This window comes from Biomphalaria glabrata, chromosome 3 (genome assembly GCF_947242115.1).
Source record: "Biomphalaria glabrata chromosome 3, xgBioGlab47.1, whole genome shotgun sequence".
Taxonomy (NCBI): domain Eukaryota; kingdom Metazoa; phylum Mollusca; class Gastropoda; family Planorbidae; genus Biomphalaria; species Biomphalaria glabrata.
Window position 1 is genome coordinate 44,562,409 of NC_074713.1, and position 25,598 is coordinate 44,588,006.

The 25,598-nt window shown below is 37.2% G+C and overlaps 1 protein-coding gene across 2 annotated transcripts; it reads right to left on the minus strand.

Annotated features, from left to right (window-relative positions):
- Positions 1–5,719: 5,719 nt before the first annotated feature.
- LOC106050139 (serine/threonine-protein phosphatase 6 regulatory ankyrin repeat subunit B-like) lies at positions 5,720–21,468 on the minus strand. 2 transcript variants are annotated; one of them, XM_056022234.1, is made up of 5 exons: positions 21,341–21,468; positions 16,332–19,163; positions 15,191–15,374; positions 8,809–8,871; positions 5,720–7,517 (listed from the first exon to the last, which is right to left on the minus strand). In XM_056022234.1, exons 2-5 carry the CDS (start codon positions 19,159–19,161, stop codon positions 7,433–7,435), a joined length of 3,162 nt encoding a protein of 1,053 aa, XP_055878209.1. In that variant the 5' UTR covers positions 19,162–19,163; positions 21,341–21,468; the 3' UTR covers positions 5,720–7,432. The 2 variants fall into 2 exon arrangements, with proteins under 2 accessions (XP_055878209.1, XP_055878210.1); XM_056022235.1 differs by lacking the exon at positions 5,720–7,517 and having other exon boundaries at positions 8,811–8,871; positions 15,168–15,374.
- Positions 21,469–25,598: the final 4,130 nt, after the last annotated feature.

A 25,598-nucleotide genomic window follows, 5' to 3' on the forward strand; every position in this document is an offset into this window, starting at 1 on the left:
TGTATCGGCACTTCCCGTTTCTTTTCATACACCAGCTGTGTGGAGAGGGAGAGGGGGCTGCTTTGTGGGCATCGTTGTTCCGACCACAGCTTATGCCCAGGAATAAGATGATCTCCATTTTCACTTCGCGACTTCAGCATCGCCTGTTCACCAGACAATCCCCAGCAAAATTATGAGCATTTCTTTTGACGACAAAATAGTTGATTATTAGCATAGGTGGCCACAATGCCTAACGTCCTCCATTGAAATTTTAAAATGTACATTGAAAACATGATTGCCTCAATTGAACATTCAATCAACAAGTTCCTGTGTGTTACCTTTTCTGAACACGGTTAGTGTGAACATCGTAAGATTAATTTTTGTTTATGTGTGTACACGTAGACCAAGAGAACGACTAATTGGAAATAATAACAAAACATGTTTGGGGACACGTTTTTAGCCGTCAAAGGAAGGGCGAAACCCAGTATTAGTTTCTTTGAAAAAAAAAATAAAAAAAATATTTTAAAAAAAAGCCCAATAAAGAGGCCTATAGCCCAAAAAAGAGGCAAAGAAAAGAGGCAAAAGCCCAAGGATTCCTAGGATGTACTAAGCTAGACAACTGAAGTCAAAAGCTAAAAAACTGAGGTTTCCTTAAAAAGAAAAAAGAGAAAAAAAAAAAAAAAAAACTATTAGTTTGATGTAGTCTGTCTGTCCGTCCGTTCCTCACACTCAGGTCTCAAAAAATAAAAAGTTTATTGAAAATCCGATCTTTTTCATTTTAAAGAATATCGGTATTCGGAAGAAAGTGTCAAGAATAATTCTCATAGTTCCAGACCTATACTTAGAAACGTCTTTGGAAAAGACAATAAAAGAAAGGCAGAGAGACTGATCCATTTTATTACATCAGTAAGCCAGCTTTTCTTTGAGCTGCCCTTTCTTCGTGCTCACTTGAAGGATGACTTTAGACAGTGAGTCATGTCTTACAATAGGACCAAACCAGCTCAGCTTTCGTCTCTTCACAGTATTGAGGAGTTTCTCCTTTTGCCAGCTAAAGTATTGACTTGTAACAGTACAAGCTCATTAGTTTTCTTTTCTGGTATCTGATACCCAGGATTTTACTGCAGCATTTACTCTCAGAGGTTTGAATTCTTCTTTCAGCCTCAGCATTCAGTGTCCAACTTTCACAACCATCTAGGAGTACAGAAACAACTAGTGAAGAATAGAGTTTAATTTTACTGGGAAGCTGATGTTACTCTTCCAGATTTTCCACTTATCTTATAGGAATATTTTAACTCTTGAAGAAAAACATGGCAAGCGATGTATTACACAATTTAGTTTTAATTCAAAGTAGACAAGGACAAAAAAGAAGAGGCAGACAGAGAAAGCGATGGGAGCAGGGGCGGACTGGGTGTTAAAATCGACCCGGGCATTTCTATACAATCCGGCCGACTAAGTTTAAATCACATGATATCCATTTCTAGGTCTACCTGTCCTCAGAATCATTCTGTTGTTAAGTTTGATAATGTATCGATAACTGATAATTGTATGCATACAATGAACTCTGTATATTTTAAAAATAGAATAGGCGTTATGCAGGGCCGGACTTAGGCCACTGCAATGGGCCCCGCACTTACATAGGCCCCGCTATAATTGTAGGTGTGAATTATTAAATTAAACCATTATAACTGATATATAAAAACAGGGTTTCCGCGGCCTCCTGATTTTCCAGGGCATCCCGGAAATCTCATGTAATTGCAAAATATATCCATAAAAGTCTTGGAAATCTCCTGAAATGATTAAAATCTCCTAAAAAATAGACAAAATTGTCATTTCGCATAGGGCCCCGCAATTGTTAGGGCCGGCCCTGGCGTTATGTTTCTTTTAATCGCTAAAAGTGACACTAAAGGGATGAAGCTTACTAGTAGCACTGACTACGGATGTAGACTATTACATTATTTCGAAAAATGTGTTAGATTAAATTAGCATTACAATGTTAGATTAAATTAGCATTACAATGTTAGATTAAATTAGCATTACACTGTATTGTCTGTCAAAGATTTGTGTTTATACACGACGCTCAGGAGGCCCCTTTTACAAGAGGATATTATAAAATGTTGAACAATTTAATACGTGCCATAGTGGCATTCATGAGTTCCTTTAGGTGGCCCTATCGGCCCATTTGGGTACCGGCCCACCGGGCATTTGCCCGAATGCCCATATAGCCAGTCCGCCCCTGGATGGGAGGACAACATAAAAGAATAGACGGGCATGCCATTGAAAGAGGTTCTAAACAAGGCAAATAACAGAGAGGAATGGAGAAAGACGGTCGACAAATCTTGCCTGGTGCCCCAACGGTCCAACAAACTAAGGGATAGATAAAGGTAAAAAGACAAGGTCTCACTTGATACTTTATTAAGAACAATTGCTGTCCGGGAAAAATGAAGGGTTTTCGTTGCGCAAATTGTTACAGCAGCCCTACGACGCAATGTCAAGGGACAGATGAGAGAAGCATTTAATATATTGATACCTTGAATAGTACAATATTGGAAGATGGTACATAAACTAGATATAGAACTACACGTTGGCCTTCATTTTATAGTTTACATAAAAACAATTTATTGTTATAACTCTGCTCTGCACATTTTTTTTAAAGAACAGGAAGACTGTGGATAGAGAAACAACGTTCACATCGGCCTCAATGGATTGAAAAGTGTCTGAGCTGTCTGGAACTAAAAAACACAACATTCACATCGGCCTCAATGGATTGAAAAGTGTCTGAGCTGTCTGGAACTAAAGAACACAACATTCACATCGGCCTCAATGGATTGAAAAGTGTGTGAGTTGTCTGGAACTAAAGAACACAACATTCACATCAGCCTCAAAAGATTGAAAAGTGTGTGAGCTGTCTGGAACTAAAGAACACAACATTCACATCGGCCTCAAAAGATTGAAAAGTGTGTGAGCTGTCTGGAACTAAAGAACACAACATTCACATCGGCCTCAATGGATTGAAAAGTGTGTGAGCTGTCTGGATCTAAAGAACACAACATTCACATCGGCCTCAATGGATTGAAAAGTGTGTGAGCTGTCTGGAACTAAAGAACACAACATTCACATCGTCCTCAATGGATTCAAAAGTGTGTGAGCTGTCTGGAACTAAAGAACACAACATTCACATCGGCCTCAATGGATTGAAAAGTGTCTGAGCTGTCTGGAACTAAAGAACACAACATTCACATCGGCCTCAATGGATTGAAAAGTGTGTGAGCTGTCTGGAACTAAAGAACACAACATTCACATCAGCCTCAAAGGATTGAAAAGTGTGTGAGTTGTCTGGAACTAAAGAACACAACATTCACATCGGCCTCAATGGATTGAAAAGTGTGTGAGCTGTCTGGAACTAAAGAACACAACATTCACATCGGCCTCAACGGATTGAAAAGTGTCTGAGCTGTCTGGAACTAAAGAACACAACATTCACATCGGCCTCAATGGATTGAAAAGTGTGTGAGTTGTCTGGAACTAAAGAACACAACATTCACATCAGCCTCAAAGGATTGAAAAGTGTGTGAGCTGTCTGGAACTAAAGAACACAACATTCACATCGGCCTCAATGGATTCAAAAGTGTGTGAGCTGTCTGGAACTAAAGAACACAACATTCACATCGGCCTCAATGGATTGAAAAGTGTGTGAGCTGTCTGGAACTAAAGAAAACAACATTCACATCGGCCTCAATAGATTGGAAAGTGTCTGAGCTGTCTGGAACTAAACAACCGTCCTTCGTACTGTGAAAATTGGAACAGGAACCTGGGGCAACACGGGAATTGCTGTTATTAAGGTTTAATTGGAAAAGAACTGGTAGAACTATAAATAATACTCTTTGTGTTTTGAAGGTTGAAATCCCTGTGCCTCTCAAGTTGCCTCCCTTAAATATATTACAATATCTACTAATTATCTACATATGGAGACGAGGGGGAAAGCGTGGAATTGAGGAAAAGGTTCTAAAATATAAACTACAGCAAAACGAGTGCAAGATAATAATTACTTACTTAGACTTTGACAAATGAGAATATTTTTTAAAAGTTAGGCAACTTTCACCAGACAGCGCCCCAAAAAATTATCGGTTAAAATAATTTTCAAGTCGGGAGAATCTCTCTATATATAATTGTCTTCGTCATCCAACCATGAGGCACTCGTACGCACGCCGACTCACTAACCCTAAATGAAAAAGTCATGGGCAGATAACTCTTTTATTTCTGCAAGTCGGACTTGAATTACCCCACGTAACGTTCGCGGCGACAGAGAGAAACCGGCACAGAAATAATAGGGGAGGGGGGGGGAGAACTAGTAATGGAGTGTAAAACTATCGCAACTGCTACCTCACAAACTTATTCCCCGGATACCCCTATCTCCATCAGATTCAAGTTTGCCTTTTACCTTTACGCACAGACAATTCCTTGTTAGATAAGCTTTTGCCATGACAATTAATAAAGCACAAGGACAAACGTTCAAAAAGAAATTCCTGTATCTTCCAAAACCTGTTTTCAGCCATGGACAATTGTATGTTGCTCTCTCCGGAGTTTCTTCTTTTCATTCACTTACAGTCGTTTGCCCAAACCCACCCCAATTTGGACAACTGCGTCTTTCAGGAAGTGTTCACTCGTCACTAAATAGCGGCGTATGCTACGCCGCAAGTCGACTAGAAGTTCTTCATCTACTTAAGTAGTCCAGGGTCTATTCAGATATGCGCCTCTTTTGTGTGTGACAATATTCCTTTGTCTAGCTAGAGGTTTTCTTTACTTTTGGGTGTATTCTGTGTGGAGAGAATTCTAAGTGTTGATATTCTTGGTATTTTAAAAGGTTATGATTTTTTTGCTCACATTTAAGAGCTGTAAAAACACATTTCTAAGCTGTTTCCATTTTAAAACAAGCTGATTATTATTATTTAGTTAACAAACAGTGATCTTTCACATTTCAATTTGCATCCCAAAAACGTAAGCTTAGTGGTATTATTTGAGTCATCATTCTTTGAATTCGATGAGCAGATGATTATTACTAATTGTTTGTATCAGTTTGTGTTTGCAGAAGGAAAAAAAAACAAGGAAAAACATATTTAAAACAGACAAAAATAGCTTAATGTAGTTGTATCAATTAGTTTGGATGTCATTCAATTTGTAATAGATGTAGACTAACAATAATAAATCTTAGAAATATTTTAATAATTGTTTTTGTTTAGCGCTATTTCATGCTATTAGCTTTCTTAATGTGCTAGGATCCTCTTCAAGGGACTAATTCAGTTTATACCACCACAGCCTTGAAGTGCAAATGATTTCCCTTGTTCGATACCAAACAAAATAATTAATTACTTAAATAAATAATTGGTAATTTTTTTTTTAATTCTTGTTTTGTCAGGTACAAGAAATAATTTTGCAAAAATTTCAACTTGATCCGAGATTGGGTGTGGGAGAAATAACGTGTACAAACCTTTTTTCCAGACAGAGTAGGCTATAAGCTTTGTAAAAACTGTGTGGAAGCTTGATTTTATCAGTTGATTTCAGTTATCAAACTGAACAAGAGTCACAAAAACACTCATAAAAAAAACAACAACAAAGACACAACTTTTCGTTTAAAGTTCTCGAGTTTAATCTGAAGTTTTCCAGAAGACGGAGAGAGAGAGAAAGAGAGAGAAAGAGAAAGAGAGAGAGAACGAGAGAGAGAATGATAATCAAATTACATAAATTGAAAAAAAAAAAGAAAATTTAATCAGACATAATAACATATGTTAAATTAGCATCAATATTTTTTTACATTAAATTTAAATTAGACTAGCTGGATGTGACCCGCGGGCCCTAGTTTGGGTATTACTGATCTAGTTAATTGGATTTAAACATGGAGAATGCTCCCTTCCAATTTTTTGAATTCTTTGCCACGAAAATGAAAGTAGAGTGTGAAAATGGGTTTCCATTATATATTCATATCAAACATAAAATACTGTGAAAACGGGTTTTCCCAGATTTGTGAAACATTTTCGTTCTTTAATTAATATAGATAAATTTAGTTGTTGTTTTTTTTTTTTTTTTTAGGGCTTTCGTTTGTGGGAGGGACATTAAACATACACTACGGTCTCCGCCATGATCTAAGGAACATTTATGCCATGTTTTATCAAGATTGGTCAAACAGATTTTTATACATACATACAGTAATACATACATACATACATACAGTAATACATGCATACATACATACAGTAATACATGCATACATACATACAGTAATACATACATACATACATACAGTAATACATGCATACATACATACAGTAATACATACATACATACATACAGTAATACATGCATACATACATACAGTAATAAATACATACATACATACAGTAATACATGCATACATACATACAGTAATACATGCATACATACCTTCATACAATTTAAGAAAATCTGAACCTCTAGAGAAATTTCCTTAGAAACTAATATTAGTCTCTTTGGTGTTAAGGCCGTTCTGCTCTATTGAGCCCAGACCTAGAGGACAACTAAAACTTGTATTAACAGGTACCTTAATGTAACCCTTCGCATCCTTCGGCCAGTAACTCTCCAGCCAGTGATCTCCTGCAAAGAATCTGTAGAGGAAGAGAAAGAGAAGGCAGGCATTGAACTGGAACCCACAAGATAAGAGCGAGGGCGTCCTAGAAGCACCTGGGGAAAGAACAAGGAAAGAAAATGAAATTGACAAATGTGGTGTTATCAGCTGAATTAGTCCCCTTTATACTTTATTCAGAGAATTAGGTCGTCGCTTTAAAAGTTTGAAACAAACAATCGATAATTATAAAACCTTCTATTTTCACAAGCAGTTCACTGGCACAGTGGTTTGTTTATTGGCCTCAGGAGGCTTGAGCCCTCGAGTTCAAATTCAAGTCGAACAACTTTAAAAAAAAAATGTAATGCATTTAAAATGCGATCACGGTATAATTCACCCAAATACCTCATTCTTTCTCCTCCCCCCTCCTTTTCTGAGACAAGGGATATGATTATAGAGCATTGAGAAAGCTAAAAGCATAAACTGCGCAAAAGAAAAAACAATTAGTAAAATATGTCTAATTGTACAGATGTATTATTGTTAGTCTAGATCTATTACACATTTAATTACATGACTGGTCCAAATTATGTAATATAATGACATTAAATATGAGCTTTATTTCAACAAAAAGAATATATGTTTCTTGTTGAATGTTAATAAGGAAAATAATATATTAGTTCTAAAAAACAACAACATTGAAACATGAATTAAAACAAAACTCATTTCAGATCTGTGTGCTTCTGAAATGTCGTTACTTTACTTGACACATAGTTAATATTTCAACGGTGATCTTTTCAAGAAAGATAAACCATGGGATACATGCACTTTAACAGGATTGTTGTTGCTCTTATATTCCATTTTTTAAGACTGCTGATCACTTAAAGTATTTTCTTTTCCGATGATACAGTTTCTGGTTCGGTCAGTGAAGATATTGGCATTGATGGTTCTGTTAGAGGAAGTACATTATAAATATTCAAATTAGTATTAACCAAAATGTAACCAGTAAATGTATGAAATTGAACAAATTTGTTCTTGATAAACATGGCGCGTATGTAGCACAATACAGACACACCACCACTTCTTTACATTTATAAATACAGTTAAATTTTGGTAGTCCGATGGTTATTGAAAAGCAATGAGTGTCGGATAGCCAAAAACGTCGAATTACGAAAGATTGGTTTACTTCAAAGGTCTTAACCAGTTATGTCAAGATAATTCTATTTATGGTGTAATAAAATCGTCTTTTAGACTTTCAAGGGCACAAAATAACAATATACGAAAAGTGTATTGAGCTAAAGAAAACAAAACATGTTATTTCAGCTTCACATACTGTACTAGATTACAATTTAGGTCTGTGACCTACATTAAAAGATTATACTTAAGCCTATTACAGTTGAAGTCTGTGACCTACATTAAAAGATTATACTTAGGCCTATTACAGTTGAAGTCTGTGACCTACATTAAAAGATTATACTTAAGCCTATTACAGTTGAAGTCTGTGACCTACATTAAAAGATTATACTTAGGCCTATTGCAGTTTACATTAATTACACGAAATTTTTCGTCTGCGCCTCGTCGCATTAATCAGTGTGTCGGATTATGAAGTGTTGGACTACCAAGAGTCAGCGGTTCTAAATTAACGAAGTTTCAAAAACAAAGCGCAACAGAAATCCAAATACAAAACAAGAATTGAAAGTTTCGCCTTGGGCATTTAGTGACCACTAAAGTTGTCTAAAATAACAATATATACCGTTGTGATGCCAGTCGAATGTCTTGTAGCTCTACACATAATAGACATATTAAACATGCTTAAAAGATATTTGTTACAAGTCAGCGGGCGGTACAGCTGCAAACCTGCCACAACATTAAAAAAAAATTTCCTCCTGGGACACTGTTTAGGGGGAGCACACGATGAATTTAGCTTCCCTCTAACGAATCTCGATCTTGGCATGTCAATGAAATAACCGATAGCTCTAAAAGAAAACAACAGCTAACATCGACGATTCATTACAAAGCTAATATCAACTCCCCATGTCTTTTTATGTATATATATATATATATATAATGCATTTAAAATTTAAAAAGTCTATCACGGTAACATTCACATAAATACCCCGTTCTTTCTTTCTCTCCCCCCCCCTCCTTTTTTCTCCAACTGGTTCCGACAAGTGATAGGATCATACAAGTCACTTCAGCCTATGTTTGAAAAGTAATCAATTGAAACAAAGAACACTTACGCTCCGCGCCAATCACCGCTCAAGTTAAATAAAGGGGACGCCTTGAAGTCATCAATCGGTAAGCTGAAAAAGGATACAGTGATTAGTTTTTTAATCCTAAAATTTTATTTAATATAAATATATAGGTCTCTAATATGAGCATTGAAAATGACCACTTGATAACCGCTTCACACTCGCCTCACTAAACCTTTGTTATTTCGAATTAATTATTTCCATCTGAGTGACATTTTACAAATTCAAAGGCGATATTTTCGAAATAAAGATGTGTGAAACAAATATATTTGAAACCAGGATTGCCAAAAACAAAGATATGTGAGACAAATATATTTGAAACCAAGATTATCAAAAACAAAGATGTGTGAGACAAATATATTTGTGTGAGCAGGTCAGGCAGGCGCGAGTGGATAGAGAGAGAGAGGACCTATTCTCTGCTGCTCAACATTAAAATTTACCAACAGTAGGCAGATGTTTGCGCTACTGGGTGGGCTCATCTGTGACACCTCAGTCTACGACCAAGGGGCTAGAGTCACCTAAGTAACCAGACATACTAAACTAAACTAAATGGAAACAAGATAACAAACTTTAGTTTAGTATAAATAAACAAAATGAAACTTTATTTACATGGAAACAAATAATAATAAAATATAATATATACACTAACCACTATAAACTACCCTCTAAATCTACACCACTACAAACACTAACAAACTAACCAAACTAACTAACACAAACTGATCAAACCAACTATCTAACAAAATCACTACAACTACTACACTAGACCTAGATCTACACAAACACACTACAATAAACTAGTCTAGATCTACAATATCCTACTATTACACTCATAACACTAACACTAAAACAAGAATATCTTATCCTTAGGCTCAGTACCTTACTATTCACTAAGAACAGAACTGAGAAACAGACTATAAATATAACTAAGTTTACTAAGGCGATAATAAAGAAACAAAATAACACTAGCTTAAGCTTCCCTAGAATTAGATCTGAATAGATCTATCGAAACAATAACAAAACTATCAATAGCAGAAACAAAATAACACTAGATGCTAGATCCTAGATTCCCTAGAATTAGAATAGATCTAACACAGCAGTTATAAACAGCAGCTATAAGCAGTAATATTCAGCAGCTAAAAGCAGCAGTTAAAAGCAGCAGTTAAAAGCAGTAACACAGCAGTAATATTCAGCAGCTAAAAGCAGCAGTTAAAAGCAGCAGTTAAAAGCAGTAACACAGCAGTAATAATAGCCTGCAATACATAAATGCAAAACTATATTAGATCTATATTCTATTAGGACTGATGGACGCCGCCATCTTCCGTACAGCATGTTGCCAACTATTATGACAAATAGTCCAAGTAGAAAATAAAACAACTACCTTACACATAGTATAGATCTAGTAAAAAATATAAAATATTTCTACACTTACAGGCCGTCCCAGGTACAGGAATAAAAATATAATTAGACGACAGACCACAACGATCTTCAGCTGTCACACAGACAGATATGGTACTGACCACTGGTCAACTGTACACTGAACTGTTTTTAAAACAGCGTGGCATCACTTTTTATACACAAAAAGCGGAAGTAGAAATAATAAGTTTGGCACTAGCCTATAAAAATAAAATATATAAAAATATAGCTCTGGGAGCGCAAGCTCACATTTGAAACCAAGATTATCAAAAACAAAGACGTGTGAGACAAATATATTTGAAACCAAGATTATCAAAAACAAAGATGTGTGATGTGCTCCTGTTTCTATCTTCAATTGTAGGGCATGTAGACTAGGGGACGTGGTGGCTGACTTGTAAAGCGCTTGGTTCCGAACGGAAAGATCTTTGTGAAGACTGGGATTTTTTAGTTCCAGATTTTTAGGACGCACCTGATTCCAAAGGGCACGACCCAATTGTAGTTAGGAACGCAGCCATTGTGAAACCTTCAGAGAAAGACTTGGGGTGAAAAGCTCCATGTCCACGCCTGATTGTCAGATACAATCCATCCTTCAGATACAATCCATCCTTTCTAACGCCAATCAGGTTAACCATCGAAGCCCCAACTCTAATGTATATATAAATATATCTGGCTCTTTTTTGTCTCGGAAGGCAATGGATGCGCCCAGATGAGTCACTGGTTTTGGTTTCGTCTTGAGACGGGGCAGAATCTGGTGTGGCTAATCAAGCCAATTCTAGAGCGTCAAACTTTGCCACAAGTCGTGCATGTGTATGCCTCTGATTCAGGGCTAGCAGACAGGGCAGCTTTCTTTTTTTTCTTTCCTTCTTGATTAAAGCCGCTTCGTTTCTTTTTCTCTCAGCGAGGATCGTCCCAGCACGCAGTCTGTCTCCATGCACTCCGGTCTTTGGCTATTTCTAACTACATACTTTCGTTGATGTCTGTGGCTCTCATGTCTCGCTTGCAGACATCTCTATAGTTTAGTCTTGGTCGGCCCTTGGATCTGACTCCCTCCACAAGCTCGGCATATAGAAGATCTTTATGAGCCAGCGTTGTCTTCTTTGTGTCAGGACAGCATACATGCTGTTCATATTAGCCAATCTGTACACTGGAGACATGGTCCCTCTAAGAGATGCCCATTTTGCGTATCAGGCAGCGCAAGTGAAAACTATTTAATCTGTGCTCTTAGTACATGTATGTTGACCAGCTTTCACTGGTATACAGAAGAGTGCTCATAACACAGGCATTGAAGACAAGGATTTCTGTTGCTGTGGTCAATTTGGCATTTTCCCAGACGCGCTTGTAGAGTTTTGCCAATGCTGTAGTAGATTTTCCCTTTTTTTTTTGTCAGGCCAATGTCTAAATCTAGGTTACTGGCAATTGTTGATCCCAAGTAGGTAAATTCCTGCACCACCGTAATGATGGTGAAAATAAAGGCGGTTGGTCGTTGTACTGGCCACATGACACCCTCATTGAGAGTCAACCATAGAAACAGATGCCGTTTACATCATCAACCTAGCCCCATAGATCAAAAGGTCTGAAAGAGGTACTTTACTATAGACCAGGGGTCGGCAACCTTTTGAGTCGTTAGAGCCAAAAATTACAATTAACAAAATTAAAGTTTTTAAAGAGCCACAAAGTTTTTTTCTTGCCAACTATAAATAGTTCTCAAACAATGAACTTATTGTTAATGAAAAAAAAAAATCTAATATATAAGTAGTGTTTTTCACAACAAATATATCTATAATTATTTTTTTATTTTGGTAACAACAAAAGAAATTAAATATTTACTTGAACTTCAATAACAAACAATCGAACAAACAAATTCATTAGAAGCGATGGCTTTGTATTGTTTTAGAAAGTTTGGATACATTTGGCTCATAACTTGTTTTTAGTTTCAAACACGACTCTAAATTTGCATTTGTTAGTTGGCCTCTTACTTTACTTTTAAATACATTCAAGCAAGAGAACGCTTGCTCGCACAAATATGTCGATCCAAAGATAGTCAGCACTTCAAATGTCAACATCTTCACCTCAGTGTAGCAATCTGGGAGATTATTCCATGTGTCGAATCAACTCGCGGCATTCCTTTTTGAAGCTGTCCACTTTTGTTGCGTTACGTACATACATTTCTGGACCTTCAACTCTTACAACTTGCTTTTCAACTCTGTAATCCTGTATCAATTACAAATGAATCATGGTCGATTTCATTAAGCCTACTATTTGTGTTGATTTGGTGTACTCAGAATGCTAGAATGGTTTTGTTGAATTTGAATTGCTTAAATCTGTCAAGAAATTCATCTTTGATTTTTTTTATAACTGTGCTGAATAATTCGTGTCAAAAGTGGCACTGCTTTTATCGCGATACTGCTTTAGACATTCAAAATGAAGTAATTGACCACTCTGAATATCTTCTGCAAAAAGAATTAAATTTTTATTCAAAACAAACCAATTCCTCTACCAAAACATAGGCTGGGTTTTCCTTTCCTTGCAGTTTTAGATTCGGCTCATTTATTTTTCTCTGTTCTTAGTTTTCGCTGTTATATATGGCTCCTTTTGTCTCGAAAGGCAATGGATGCGCTCAAATGAGTCACTGGTTTTGGCTTAATCTTGAGACGGGGCAGAATCTGGTGTGGCTAATCAAGCTGTTATATCAATCATATATTAAAATTTTTGCAACAATTTGTCGTTCTCTAATTCGGTGTGATAAATGCCTTTATCATTTAGAAATGTACTTCTTCCATTCAAGCACAAAGCAAAACGTTTAACGTTTCAACACCTTACCTTCGGAAAGTTACAGCACTTTTTTGCAAAGAAGGAGGTCTGAATATTGAGTCTTACATTCTCTCAATTGGTAGAGTGCTTTTGGAATATGCTGTTAACAATCTTGATTACCAAATTCATGACCTCGTCTATTTCGGTCGAAATCGTTTAGGGCATAAAGCGTTTCTTGCTGCATTAATTAGTGAAACGCAAGAATTTCTTGGTTTATTTTGCTCCAACGAATCGTTGTTGCCCTTTTTTTTTCTTGCCATACTTCTGGCTCTATCAGTTGCTATCTAAATGATTTTATCCTATTTTCTTCAAGGTATTTTTGCATAGCCTTAGCTCTATCGTCCCTTCTAGTTTGTCACGAGAGCGGTACACGTAGAAATTCTAGGAACGACCTATACCTGACAAAAGAGACGACTTGTGCTGTCGTGTCTTTATGTCGCAAGACTCATCTATAGCAAGTGATATGGTAGAAGAAAGTTGAATATCTTCCACCAGCAAATATGTTACATTTTAGCTATTCTATTTTGTACTGTTTCAGCGGATATTGGCCAAACTTTTTTTTTTCCAGATTTCTGGTTTGTTTTTAAAATCACAAAACAGTTCTTCAGATGCAAGTAGGAAGCAGTCTTCGACATACCATCTGTAAATGGTTTGCCATTTTGTGTAATTTCTAATACTACCGCCGCAAAGCTAGCCACATTAGCATAACTTGTAGATTGCTTCTAACTTTGAGAATATAATTCGCTTCCAAATCATTTACTTTAATCAACAAACTATACGTCCCAGTTAAGACGCCAATCCGTCTTGCGTTGAAAGCAAATTAAAACCTACATAGAAACCTCCGATGACGGCCGAGAGCTTCCGACGGACTGACAACAGTGACGACGCGTGTAATGGGGGAGGGGTGTGGTGAAAAGAGCGTACAAGTGGGTGAGAGATAGAATCGGTGCCAAATCTTCGTTAAAAGATTCAGAACTTCTTTAAAAAAATGTTTCCATAAAATAAATAATGTTTGCGTATGGAACTAAAGAGCCGCAGCTTCACATCCAAAGAGCCGCATGTGGCTCGCGAGCCGCAGGTTGCCGACCCCGGATATAGACTAAGTTGACCATATACTTCATCTGCTTTTTTGCTGACAATGGTTTTTGATGCATTGTTGTATCAGCAAAGAATCAACCGCCTTCCGTTTAAAAAAAAAAAAACAAGAATAATGCATCTTTAAATCTCAATGAGTAAAAACATTATTGAAAGTCTGTCAGGAGTCGAATCGAAGCCAAGTGCTCTGCTACTGGCCGCTACGCGGCCACCAAGTCACAGGTCAGGTACAAGACTTATTTTAATACATAAAGCTCTTTTTTTATTAGAAAAGGTAAAAGAAATGAAATGAAATAGAAATAATAAAAAATCTGGCAACACTGAGACTAGGCCAGATAAACAAAAAAAGTATAGGCTAAGTTCATAGCAAATATTTGCCTACTGACAGCGTCGCATGGGACTTCCTTTTATGTGGCACTTTTATTACTTTATTTTAAAAAAAATGAGCATTTAAATTAACAATAATTCCAAATAGTTGAGGTACTGTAGTGACGTAGCCATAAATTATGTTGCGTGAACTAAAACTCCCACATCTTTTAAAGTAAAGCATAGAATTGTCAAGTATTAATAATTTAACCTTGGTTAGGCCAATAACAGAATATGCATCCTCTGGTAACCCCTCAACTCAAAAATACATTAAAAAACTGGAACAGACACAAAATAGAGCAGTGAGGTTCATAACAAACGAATATTCACATTTGACTAGAGTAACAACTTTAGTAAAATCACTAAATTTAGAAAGCCTACAGGATAGAAGCAATTATACATAAAACACTGAACATTAATCTTCAATTACAATAACAAAAGCTTAATAAAATACTCAGAAAGACACAAAGGCACATTCCTCGTTCCATATACTATGACAAATTTGAAAAAATGCTCCTTCTTCCGTAATGTTATTAGAGCGGAATTTAAGTCCATAGATTAACATGACTAGATTGACATAGGAAAACTCATAAGACGTAATCATCTTTCTTTTTAAGTAACGTCTGTATTTTATAAGATAATTTATTAGTAGTACACACTACTAAGCTGGCTTGATACTTACTTCAGTATCTGGTCACTGTTTACTGAGCATCTGTCTGAATCATCCATTTGCTGTTCCATTGAGGTCGATAAAAGATCATGATCATTGGAGCTTCGTGCATTGTTGACTGTCATGGAAGCGATGTCGGGTAGAGGCTCTTTTTTTATTGATGCTTGCAAAGTAAAGGGCGCTATGTTGTCTGCCTCTAGGATTAAAATACAAGAAAATTTAAACTAAAAATAAAACACTAAAATTAGAAATATGTAAAAACTACTTTGTATGACATATCCATTCCATAGGCATAAATAAATATAGACTGGCCGATAAAAGAGTTTTATGAAACAAAATTTGTGACTTGCAATTTTGTGTACTTTATTATACAGCATTTATGAGCATTATAGTTTTGTCTAATCTCTAAGACTGAAGATAATGCAACTTTTCAGAATTCGGAAATCCGACAACAATAGATATACATGTTTTCAAGTTACATGAAGTTATTTCCTTTTCTAGTCTATATTTATGTATGTCTATGGACATATTACATTTTTATGTATACAGTGCTTTTTTTGTGACGGTGCGTACCGGTGGCGTACCGACACCTTTTTCAATGTGGGGAAAATATTACTTTTCTTGTATTTTAAAGTTAATAGTTAATTTATTAGTAGTTAAAAGTTCAGCAATCCATCACTAAGTACCTTCACCTATTTTTTTACAAAAAAAGCACTGTATATACCCCATATATACAATAACGTTTTTGATGAGTTGAAAATGCACTGAATTAAAACATACACTGACCTAATCAAGGCAGCTGTATAAAACAATGGATTTAGCAGTTGTTTCACCATATTTAGTGTATTTTGATTTGACGACAGATATAAAGAGGGTTATTAATGTTTGAGTAAGCTGATGTGTATAATAAATGAGTAGCAGTTCAAGATCATACCAATAAGATTTGGCACAGAAAGGTTACTGAAAACAAATCTTAGCTTGTTGTCTGAAGTATTTATAATACATAAATAAAAACGTATTTACTACTTTAAAAAAAAAGTAGAAGCTATTGAAATATAGGTTAACAAATATATATGATGGTCAGGACGAAATTTTGTAAAACCAATTTAAAGTTAAAAAGGTTCAAGTGTTTGAATATTTGACATGTGCTTACCTTGCGTGTTCACTGATGGTTTCCATTGCTGAAGGAAGTCTACTATTTCAAAATAGGACATTCTTCTTGCGACCTCAAGGTAACGATTCTTTTCCGCAGGAGATATCTGACATCTCTGTTGGAGTATTTGTAAAGCTGCCAAAGATTTCAGTTTGATGCTGAATGTTATGACGTCCTGTCCGAAACGATTCGTTTTCTTGACATCGTTGCCAGGTTTGAGGAGCAATTCAAGAATTTCATACTGATGGTGCTCAACGCAAAGAAATAATGGAGTCATTCCAGAAAAATTTTCTGAATGAATGTCTATATTTTGAACAGTTAAGAGATGCTTGACCACGTCTGTGAATCCTTTCATGACACTGAGATGCAGGGCAGTATTTCCTGACTTATTCTTAGCGTTAACATGGACTTTACTTTTTGTCAAAAGCATAACAGTTGATAAGTGGTTGAAATGTGTAGCAATCATTAGGGAAGTTCTTCCATCTTTTGTATTACATTGGTTGACATCACAAAGATCACAATTTAAAAATCTTTCCACAATCTCATCATGCCCTTTGGCAGCAGCCAACATTATTGGGCTGTCACCATTTAAGTTTGTGACGTTAGGATTGGCATTGTGAAGAAGAAGAATCGCCACTGCGTCTAAGTGTCCCCAGGATGAGCAGAAGTGCAGGGCAGTATTGCCAGCTAAGTTAGCCTCATCCACAGGCACCTTTAATTCCAAAAGTTCTTGAACACATTCTGTAAAGCCCATGTAAGCAGCTTGCATTAAAGGTGTGATACCATTGACATCTCCCAAACAGCAATCTGCTTTGTGTTGGATTATTACTTTCAAGCTTTCTAAGTCTGCATTTAGAACTGCGTGCATCAAGGATGTTCTCTTGAAAACGTCGGCCTGGTTTACATCTACACCACTACGCAGGAGTAGTTCTAATATGGCTTTGTGGCCATTCCTTGCAGCATATATCAACCCTGTTTGGCAATTTAGATCTTTAGCATTTACAGATGCACCGCGGTCGAGCAATACTGAGACTGCTTTTTCTTGACTTTGTCCACAAGCGATGATCAATGAGGTAGCACATAGGTTAGAAGAAGCATCGATCTTTGCTCCGACATCTAACAGAAATTCAACTGTCGAATGATCTCCAGAAAATGACGCGAACATCAATGGCGTCCATCCCTGACTATCCGAAAGCTCCAAATTATAACCCTCGCAATGAAGAGCTCCAACGATGTCTCTGCATCCTGAGGATGCTGCTTCCATCATTGCAGAAATACCTTGAGTATTCGTCAGATGCCTAGATGCATGTCTTTTTAGAAGAAAGTCCACCATAGGTTTGTTCTTTGTTGATGCAGCTAAAATCAGAGGCGTATCCCCTCGATAATCTTTTAAATTCACTTTGGCCTTATATGTTTGAACTAAAAGTTTAGTCATGTCCAAGTTTTTCTCTAATACGCTTGAAAATAAAGGAGATTGCAAAAAAATATTTACAGCGTTGACATCCGCACCAGCATCTAAAAGCAGTTTAACCAACTCTTTGTTTCCACTCATTACTGCAGTAAAAAGAGAAGTCGAATCACATTTCCCACTGGTTTCAAATATCTCGGATAAAATATGTTTCTTGTTCTGAAAGTTGAGTAAACATCTCGTAGTTTCAATGTCGTTTTCCTCTACAGCTGCAAGTAGACATACTAGATATTCATCGCTGGTGTGCCATGATTCACTTTTGTCTTTCAACAGTTTTTCTACTATTTCTGGGCATTTATTTTTACTTGCATATTGAATAGGTGAATAGCCGTTAATGTCAAATATATTTGTTTTCGATTTGGCGTCAATCAGTAGGTGGGCAATATTCTTTACATTTCTTAAGATAGCCCAACATAAAGCATTCTGCTTAAACTTATTGACGTCATCGATGGTTTCTTTGGCTCCGAAGTCCAATAATGTATGCATTAACTGTGCGTTGTCAACACTTGCTGCAAACATCAGCGGAGTCATACCTAAAGCATCTTTACAGTTCATTTTGGCCCCATGTTTCATTAAGAGGCTTATACCCTTGCAGTTCTGGCAGATGACACTTATGTGCAATGCGGTTTTGCCATCATAAGTTGTTTCATGCAAGTCGGCGTTTTTATTTATGAGCAGTTTGGCAATGTTGGAATCAGGCAAGGCAACACTTCTCATAAGAGGAGTCCGACCGTCTAATGACTTGCTTGAAACACAAATGTTTTTCTCCAGAAGCATCTCAACTATCTTAGTGAATCCTTTCTCGACAGCAATGTGAAGAGCGTCTAGACCGTTGGGAGTTTTACAATGGACATCGGCGTTGTGTTCTAACAGTATTTCTACAATATCTTCATATCCTTGTAAGACACTCCACATGAGGGCGTTCATGTGGCGCCTGTCCTTCAGGTAGATATCGGCTTTATTCTCTAGCAACATTTTGACGAAATCATCATTCTGGAAAATCGACGCGAACATCAGCGCTGTGAGGCCTTCGTTGTTTACTTGGTTCACGTCTGCCCCGTTTTGTATAAGCTCTAACCCTTTCTCGTCATATCCAAACATGGCGCAGATCATTAAATAGGTCACGTTAAAATTGGCTTCGAGCTTATTAAAATCTGAAATGTATTTTTTCAAGTCTTTTGTTTCCGTTTTCTCAAGCTTGTCTTTGAACTTCGACGATGCGAGCAGCTTCCTCAAATTTTCATAACAGTCTTTGGATATGCCAAGTGACTGCAGTATGTCAGGTTGTTGGACTTGAATCTGGATCTTTTGAGATTGGAACGCTTCCATCGCCTTAGTGAACTCTTGTTGAAAAAAGTCCATTTCTACAATAAGAACATTTAGGAAAACGTGAATTACAACAAATGATATTACTAGCAATGAATATGCTATTCTAATTGATAATCTCTAGCATTTTACTTCTCGAGAGACAGTCTTATTACCTCGCTAAATTCAACTCTGTCTGGTACAAATCTTGTACACGTCATTTGTCCCTCTTCCATTTATCCGATCCAGCTAAAACTTTGCACAATTATTCATTGCCGATGACAACAAATGAATGTGTTGGAAGCGTGGTCGAGAGGCTAAGGAGGCTAAGGGGGCTCGAGGTTCGACACCCGACTCGGGCAGAGTTGCGTTTACTGAGCGCCTAAAGGCAGCACGGAAAACCAACTCCTAGATACCACCTCCCCCCCCCCCCCCCCACTGGTCCACAAATGAGATGCTATAAGCATGAATGTAGCGCTATATAAAAGCTATAATAATAATCAGTCAAAAATTAACAAATTAATTTCGGCTCAATATAAGCGAGTTTTTTTTTTTCAAGTATTTTATTTTTTTGACTTTGTCCCATTCTACTTTCTCATAAAGGCCAATTTTATTTATACCCATGCACTGTCACAAGTTGCGCATGGAAAATCACTAGAGGCTGTATCTTTTTCAGCTTTATTCCTCGTTGACTATCAGCGACCCCTCCTTTATGCTTTATCTCCATATGGGCCTTATTGTATTTATTATTAGCTAAAGCACAGGGTTTTGATAATGATAAACTAATTATATTTCATTTACAAATTAACCAACGCAGTGGACAGGGAAAAGGGAATAAGGCTGATAAATTCTACTCCATACCTTCACTTTTCTGTGTATAGCCTACATTATTTTAATCATTATCTGATTATTTATACTTTTTGGGAGGAGGGGGATTAGCAGGGCAAAAGGGTTGGGGTGGGGGCACCTTTACCTCACCTCGCACACTTCACCTTGATACACCTTGATACACCAATGGATAGACTGTTAATACAAATGTACAGGACTTGGCCCCGAAATGGCGAAAGTTTTGGTAAATTTGTTAAGATCGTCGTTCGTTAGAAAAATCTATTTGGGTTACAGGAATTATAGTTTTCATCTCAGTCGCTGTGTACCTCCTCTACTCGGCTGCCTGTCAATCTAAATTCGAGTCGTACTATTCTGATTACATAACAGCTGCCGCATCAACTGATTTAAGTATGTCAGGGGAGATTGAGTCGGAGAAAAAAAGAGAGAGTTGGGCGAAATTGAAGTTTTTATTAACAATTTTGAGAAGTTCATGGTTATTATATTGGTAAAATTATTTTTGAAAATTGCTAACCTTGATTGGAAGTGTAAAAAAAACTATATGTACATGCATAAAACGTGAAATAAATAATATATAAATACATAAATAAATGAACATATATATATATATATATATATATATATATATATATATATATATATATATATATCATATTTATATGTATATATATATATATGCAGCCCCTCATTCCCATTTTCTTTTTATGCGACCCTCGATAGAAATATAATTTTCTGCATGCCTCGCCGCCAGGCTCTCCAAATTGTATTATTAATATGTAACATGAATGTGGTGAATATGAAGTGTAGAGCAATAGATATCTAGAATCTAGATGATCAAATCTCATGTATTTGTATAAGAAGTCATTTATTGAACACAAAATATACCCCTAATAGCATAAAGCTTGTGCAGTTTCTAGCAATTAAAATATATCATGTAGGCCTATATCTGATACATTCTATTGCATTAATAAAACCACAGTTACTTGGTATATGGACGAAAAAAAAATGCGGGTCGGTCTCCGTATAATTAAAATTTATCCAAGGGGCCGCGGAAGGAAAAAGGTTAAGAACCCCTGATATGTAATTTAGATGTTGGTGAAAACCCACATTTAAGGAAGATATGATTAAATGATAAATTCATTTTTTTCTGTTCTTTGCATCTAGGTTTAGACTAGATCTATATAGTCGGGTAGAGATCTATATAAATCTAGATCAAGGCCTACTAACATGGAACCAATGTCTTGTATATTGCACAAGAGATAATTTCAATATTTTAGACTTCATCATGGCGTATTGCTTTAGAGAGTTAGGCGAATTGGAAATTCATTTCAGAGGGTCTAGTTGTAATATTGAGAGAAAAAAAACATCCAGATGTAGATTTAGTACTTACCTTGGTCAACGTCAACCTCAAATTGTGAATCAAATAATTGTTTTGATTATGCAAGCTGAAGTATGTTGACAGTAGATCTAGCTGAAAGTAGTCTAAGCTATATAAATACTTGGTATGTTTCCCGCTATAGCATTTATATTTCGATTAGATCTAAAATTAACTGTTTGCAAATTCCCGATTTATAAGCACTTTCCTTTTTATTAGCGGTTCTTGTAAGGCTGCGTTTTTCAAACTGAGAGGTCCTCACAGATGGGGATGTGGGGGTGCGCGACGTCCTGTCAAAAATGGGGCGAGAGAGAGAGAGAGAGAGAGAGATTAGTTCGTGTGTACTAGCCTACTGTTAAGAGAGAGAGAGAGATATATTAGTTCGTGTGTACTAGCCTACTGTTAAGGGAGAGAGAGAGAGAGAGATTAGTTCGTGGTACTAGCCTACTGTTAAGAGAGAGAGAGGGAGGGAGAGAGATTAGTTCTTGTGTACTAGCCTACTGTTAAGAGAGAGAGGGAGGGAGACAGTTCGTGTGTACTTGCCTACTGTTAAGAGAGAGAGAGAGAGAGAGAGGGAGAGATTAGTTCGTGTGTACTAGCCTACTGTTAAGAGTGAGAGGGAGAGATTAGTTCGTGTGTACTAGCCTACTGTTAAGTGAGAGAGGGAGAGAGATTAGTTCGTGTGTACTAGCCTACTGTTAAGGGAGAGAGGGAGAGAGATTAGTTCGTGTGTACTAGCCTACTGTTAAGGGAGAGAGGGAGAGAGATTAGTTCGTGTGTACTAGCCTACTGTTAAGGGAGAGAGGGAGAGAGATTAGTTCGTGTGTACTAGCCTACTGTTAAGAGAGAGAGAGAGAGAGGGAGAGAGATTAGTTCGTGTGTACTAGCCTACTGTTAAGAGAGAGAGGGAGAGAGAGAGATTAGTTCGTGTGTACTAGCCTACTGTTAAATTCAAATCTTAAAGAGTCTATAATTTCACGGTGAATCATGCAATCGATCCAAAACTTCGTCAAAACCAAACTTTTTCAACAAGAGATTGCCACTTTTGTTTCTTTCCAAATGTTGCAGGAGCGCCATCTGTGTTTAAGTTTACTTAGGAACTCCAGAAAATGCAATGTCCCTTTAGGAAGTCGTGAAAATGGCATAGAGACACATGTCTTGTGCGGTTGCTCTGATTTCATTTTTTTAAATAAAATTAATCTATGAACAACGAGTTACCTTAGTGTGACAGGTGGGAAAATGTGACGTGTGTTTGACGCGTTTTATGTCTAGGGGATGATTATTTTTAAAGCTATCACACACCAACCCATCAGCATATGAATCGGGAGCAGACACGCAACGAGACAAGCAATGAAAGATAGATACAAAAGTTAAAAATGAAGAATATTTATTTACATAAATATACATATAAGAATAAAAAGGGGGAGGGTTTGCATCTATCTCTAAATAATACTAGATTTAATCATCACTCTTGCACTTAATAAGAGAGTATGTCACTTTGTCCTCTGACTTAGCTGGTTTTCCTGTTGATGTCGCAGCTGGCTGTGTCCTGGCTTGAGGTTCTGAAGCTGGAGGTGGCGCTCTTGCGGATAGAGGGACGCCGGTGATATAGTTCTTGTGGAGTCTCAATCCCAAGTTCTAATATCTGTAGTGGGCACAGTAGGGCGGGTGGCCGGCTACCGTGGGCACAAGGTTACTGCGGGCAGAGCTGATCTGCCGTGGTAGCGTAGTTGACAGGATATGTCCAGTGAGTTGCAGAGGGTTGGCGTAGCTATGACGTCTCGCACAGACCTGATTCCATAGGGACGTCGCACCTAATAGGTTGACCGGTGGGCTGTCGATTAGGCGGGCAAGGCCGAAAGCGCCAAGTAGTAGAGTTGAGTAGATCTCAGTAGGCAAGTGCAGTGCTGAATAGCACTAAGCACATAAATGGGCAGGTAAGTAATCCGATAAATAGATAGGCAAACACCTGAGGGAGGCTGCGGATAAATAAAGACAAGTTAGGACATGTCTCTCATACATCTTATCGATGCCCTCGACTGAGGTGCATTCGTCAGATTGGTAAAATTGCTTTAGAGCACAATGGGGAGATGATGACAAATGGGATTTGGAAAATAGATGGCTGATAGTAGCAATATAAAAAGGTACATAAAAGGGAAAGTAATAATATAAAAATGTACATAAAAGGGGAAATAATAATCTCAAATAAATAACACAGGTGGATAGAGAAAGAGAGGGGGGGGGGTGAATTGGGCGGTGGTCAGCGACCCAGATGGTTTGTTTACATATGACCGTGGGTCGAGAACAATGGAGCGCGCTTGAATGGAGAGGGTGTCCGTTCAAGCGGCGCAACTCTCAGAGTAAAATGAGTAAAGGGGAGATAATTCATAACTCTTTTCTAGACGCAGTATTAGTGCGCTAGTAAAATTATCAAGGCGGTCAACCGAGATAAAGGAAATAAAATAAGATGTACAAATATATACATGGTTGCATCAACGATCAATTGAGCAGCGTAGCATTAATAGATTAATGCAATTCATAAATACATACATAGGGCATGTCTATGTTCTCTACTTACGCCAGTGAGAAATACACAATGCACTAATTAAATATAAATGAAATAATACACTACACATGATAATATCCAATGGAAATAGCACAAAAGTAATTAAGATGGAACTTGTGATTAAGTTCGGCTTACCACCAGGTATTCCTATAGGAGGGAGAATAAATATAGTCCCGACTCGATTGCTCAGATATAGTGAGAAAGGAGAGAGTGTCTATTCCGCCTTACTCTACCTTATATAGTCCTGGAAGATATGGGCGGAAACAGGAAATGTCCTAGGCTAAGAACTTATCTTACACGTGGGTGAAGTAGACTCGAGATGGGAGTCGCACATTGGTACGTCGAGAGGCGCTTTGACTCGAGTTATCTCCTAGATCAAAGAGAGACGTAGGAGAAAGGGGGGGGGAGGAGTGACTTGCATTCCACACAAGGTGGTGTCCACTGCGGCTGTTAGACATCCTGCCGATAAGATCAAAGAGTCTGTGCGTATCTTTGCCCCGGTCAAGGGAAGATAAATCGAAAGACGTGGCCTAGCTATCTCCAATGTGGTCAACTAAGTCTAGCCTGGAGAGGAAAAGGTGGCGCGGGTGGAGAATTTGGGGGTAGGATGGGGAAATAATTAAAATAAAATAAATAAATAATGAAAAATAATAATTTGAGTGACTCTGACAGCGAGTTTTTGACTTGTCACACTTAGTCTCTGTAGTTTTATCTAACTGTAAAGCAAAAGTATGGCTTTTAAAGGGACTGATCAACAGAGCAGACACGTCTAAGAGATTTTTGTCCGGCTCTCATTCGACAAAGAAATGGAATACAATTGGATAGCCGCAGTCACATGGTTAGATATTTTTTTCGAGCACTATGATAGAAAACGTGATTCGATAGCTTTATACATTTCTTGTGACTGAATGTAGCCTATGTCGGATACTTATAGTCTCTTAGTACAAAGCTGATATCAACGAGCTCTCTGTCTGGTACAAATCTTGTAAACGTTTTTTTGTCCCACCTCCCATTCTCGGATCAAATTGAAACTTTGCACAATTATTCATTGTCGAAGACAATACATGAATCAATTTAAAAAATATATCCATTAGTTAATTATAAAGTGATAAATAATATTTTTTTCAATATAGTAATAGTGCGGTTCTTTCCCTTATTTAAGATTTCTTTTTTTTTTTAAGCATTCTAAAAACATTTTGCTTTGTTTATTCTTGAAAATTATTTTTTTTATAAAAAAAAAAAACCCACAAAAACCATGACTTTCACTAGCGAACTCCGCTTGCCGAGTGTTTAAAAGGTCCCGCTACGGCCAAGCTGTTGTAGACCTGCAGACGTTCTACCCTCTAATTTTTTTTTTTGTGTGTGTGTGTGTCACTAATTCTAAGACTCACGCTGACACAAAATGCCATAGGCGTACCCGGGGTGGGGGGACAAGTTGGGGTTCAACCCCTCGCCCCAGAAATAATATCTCTCGTCCCGCTAAATTAGGTGAATAGTTTTGCGTTCGTTTTTTTTTTTGTTTTTTAACTAAAGTAATTTTACAGTCACAAGTTCCACTAGTATAGCTAAGAGCGGTTTTTGGGTTAAAACCCTTTCCAATAAAAAACCAAAGCAAAAAAAAAATAAATAAATAAATATTATCACCACAGTGTTTGTGGGTGTGCAAATAATTAAACAGATAAAAAAAAGCGCCCTCCCCCCAACCCT

What these genes read in the sequence shown, in the direction of transcription:
- LOC106050139 (XM_056022234.1), bottom strand. Translation starts at nt 19,161, where the DNA reads ATGGACTTTTTTCAACAAGAGTTCACTAAGGCGATGGAAGCGTTCCAA. An exon ending in AACAGTGACCAGATACTGAA is followed by an intron (nt 8,872 to 15,190) that starts GTAAGTATCAAG and finishes ATCCTTTTTCAG; the next exon opens with CTTACCGATTGATGACTTCA. An exon ending in AGCGGTGATTGGCGCGGAGC is followed by an intron (nt 7,518 to 8,808) that starts GTAAGTGTTCTT and finishes TTCCTCTAACAG; the next exon opens with AACCATCAATGCCAATATCT.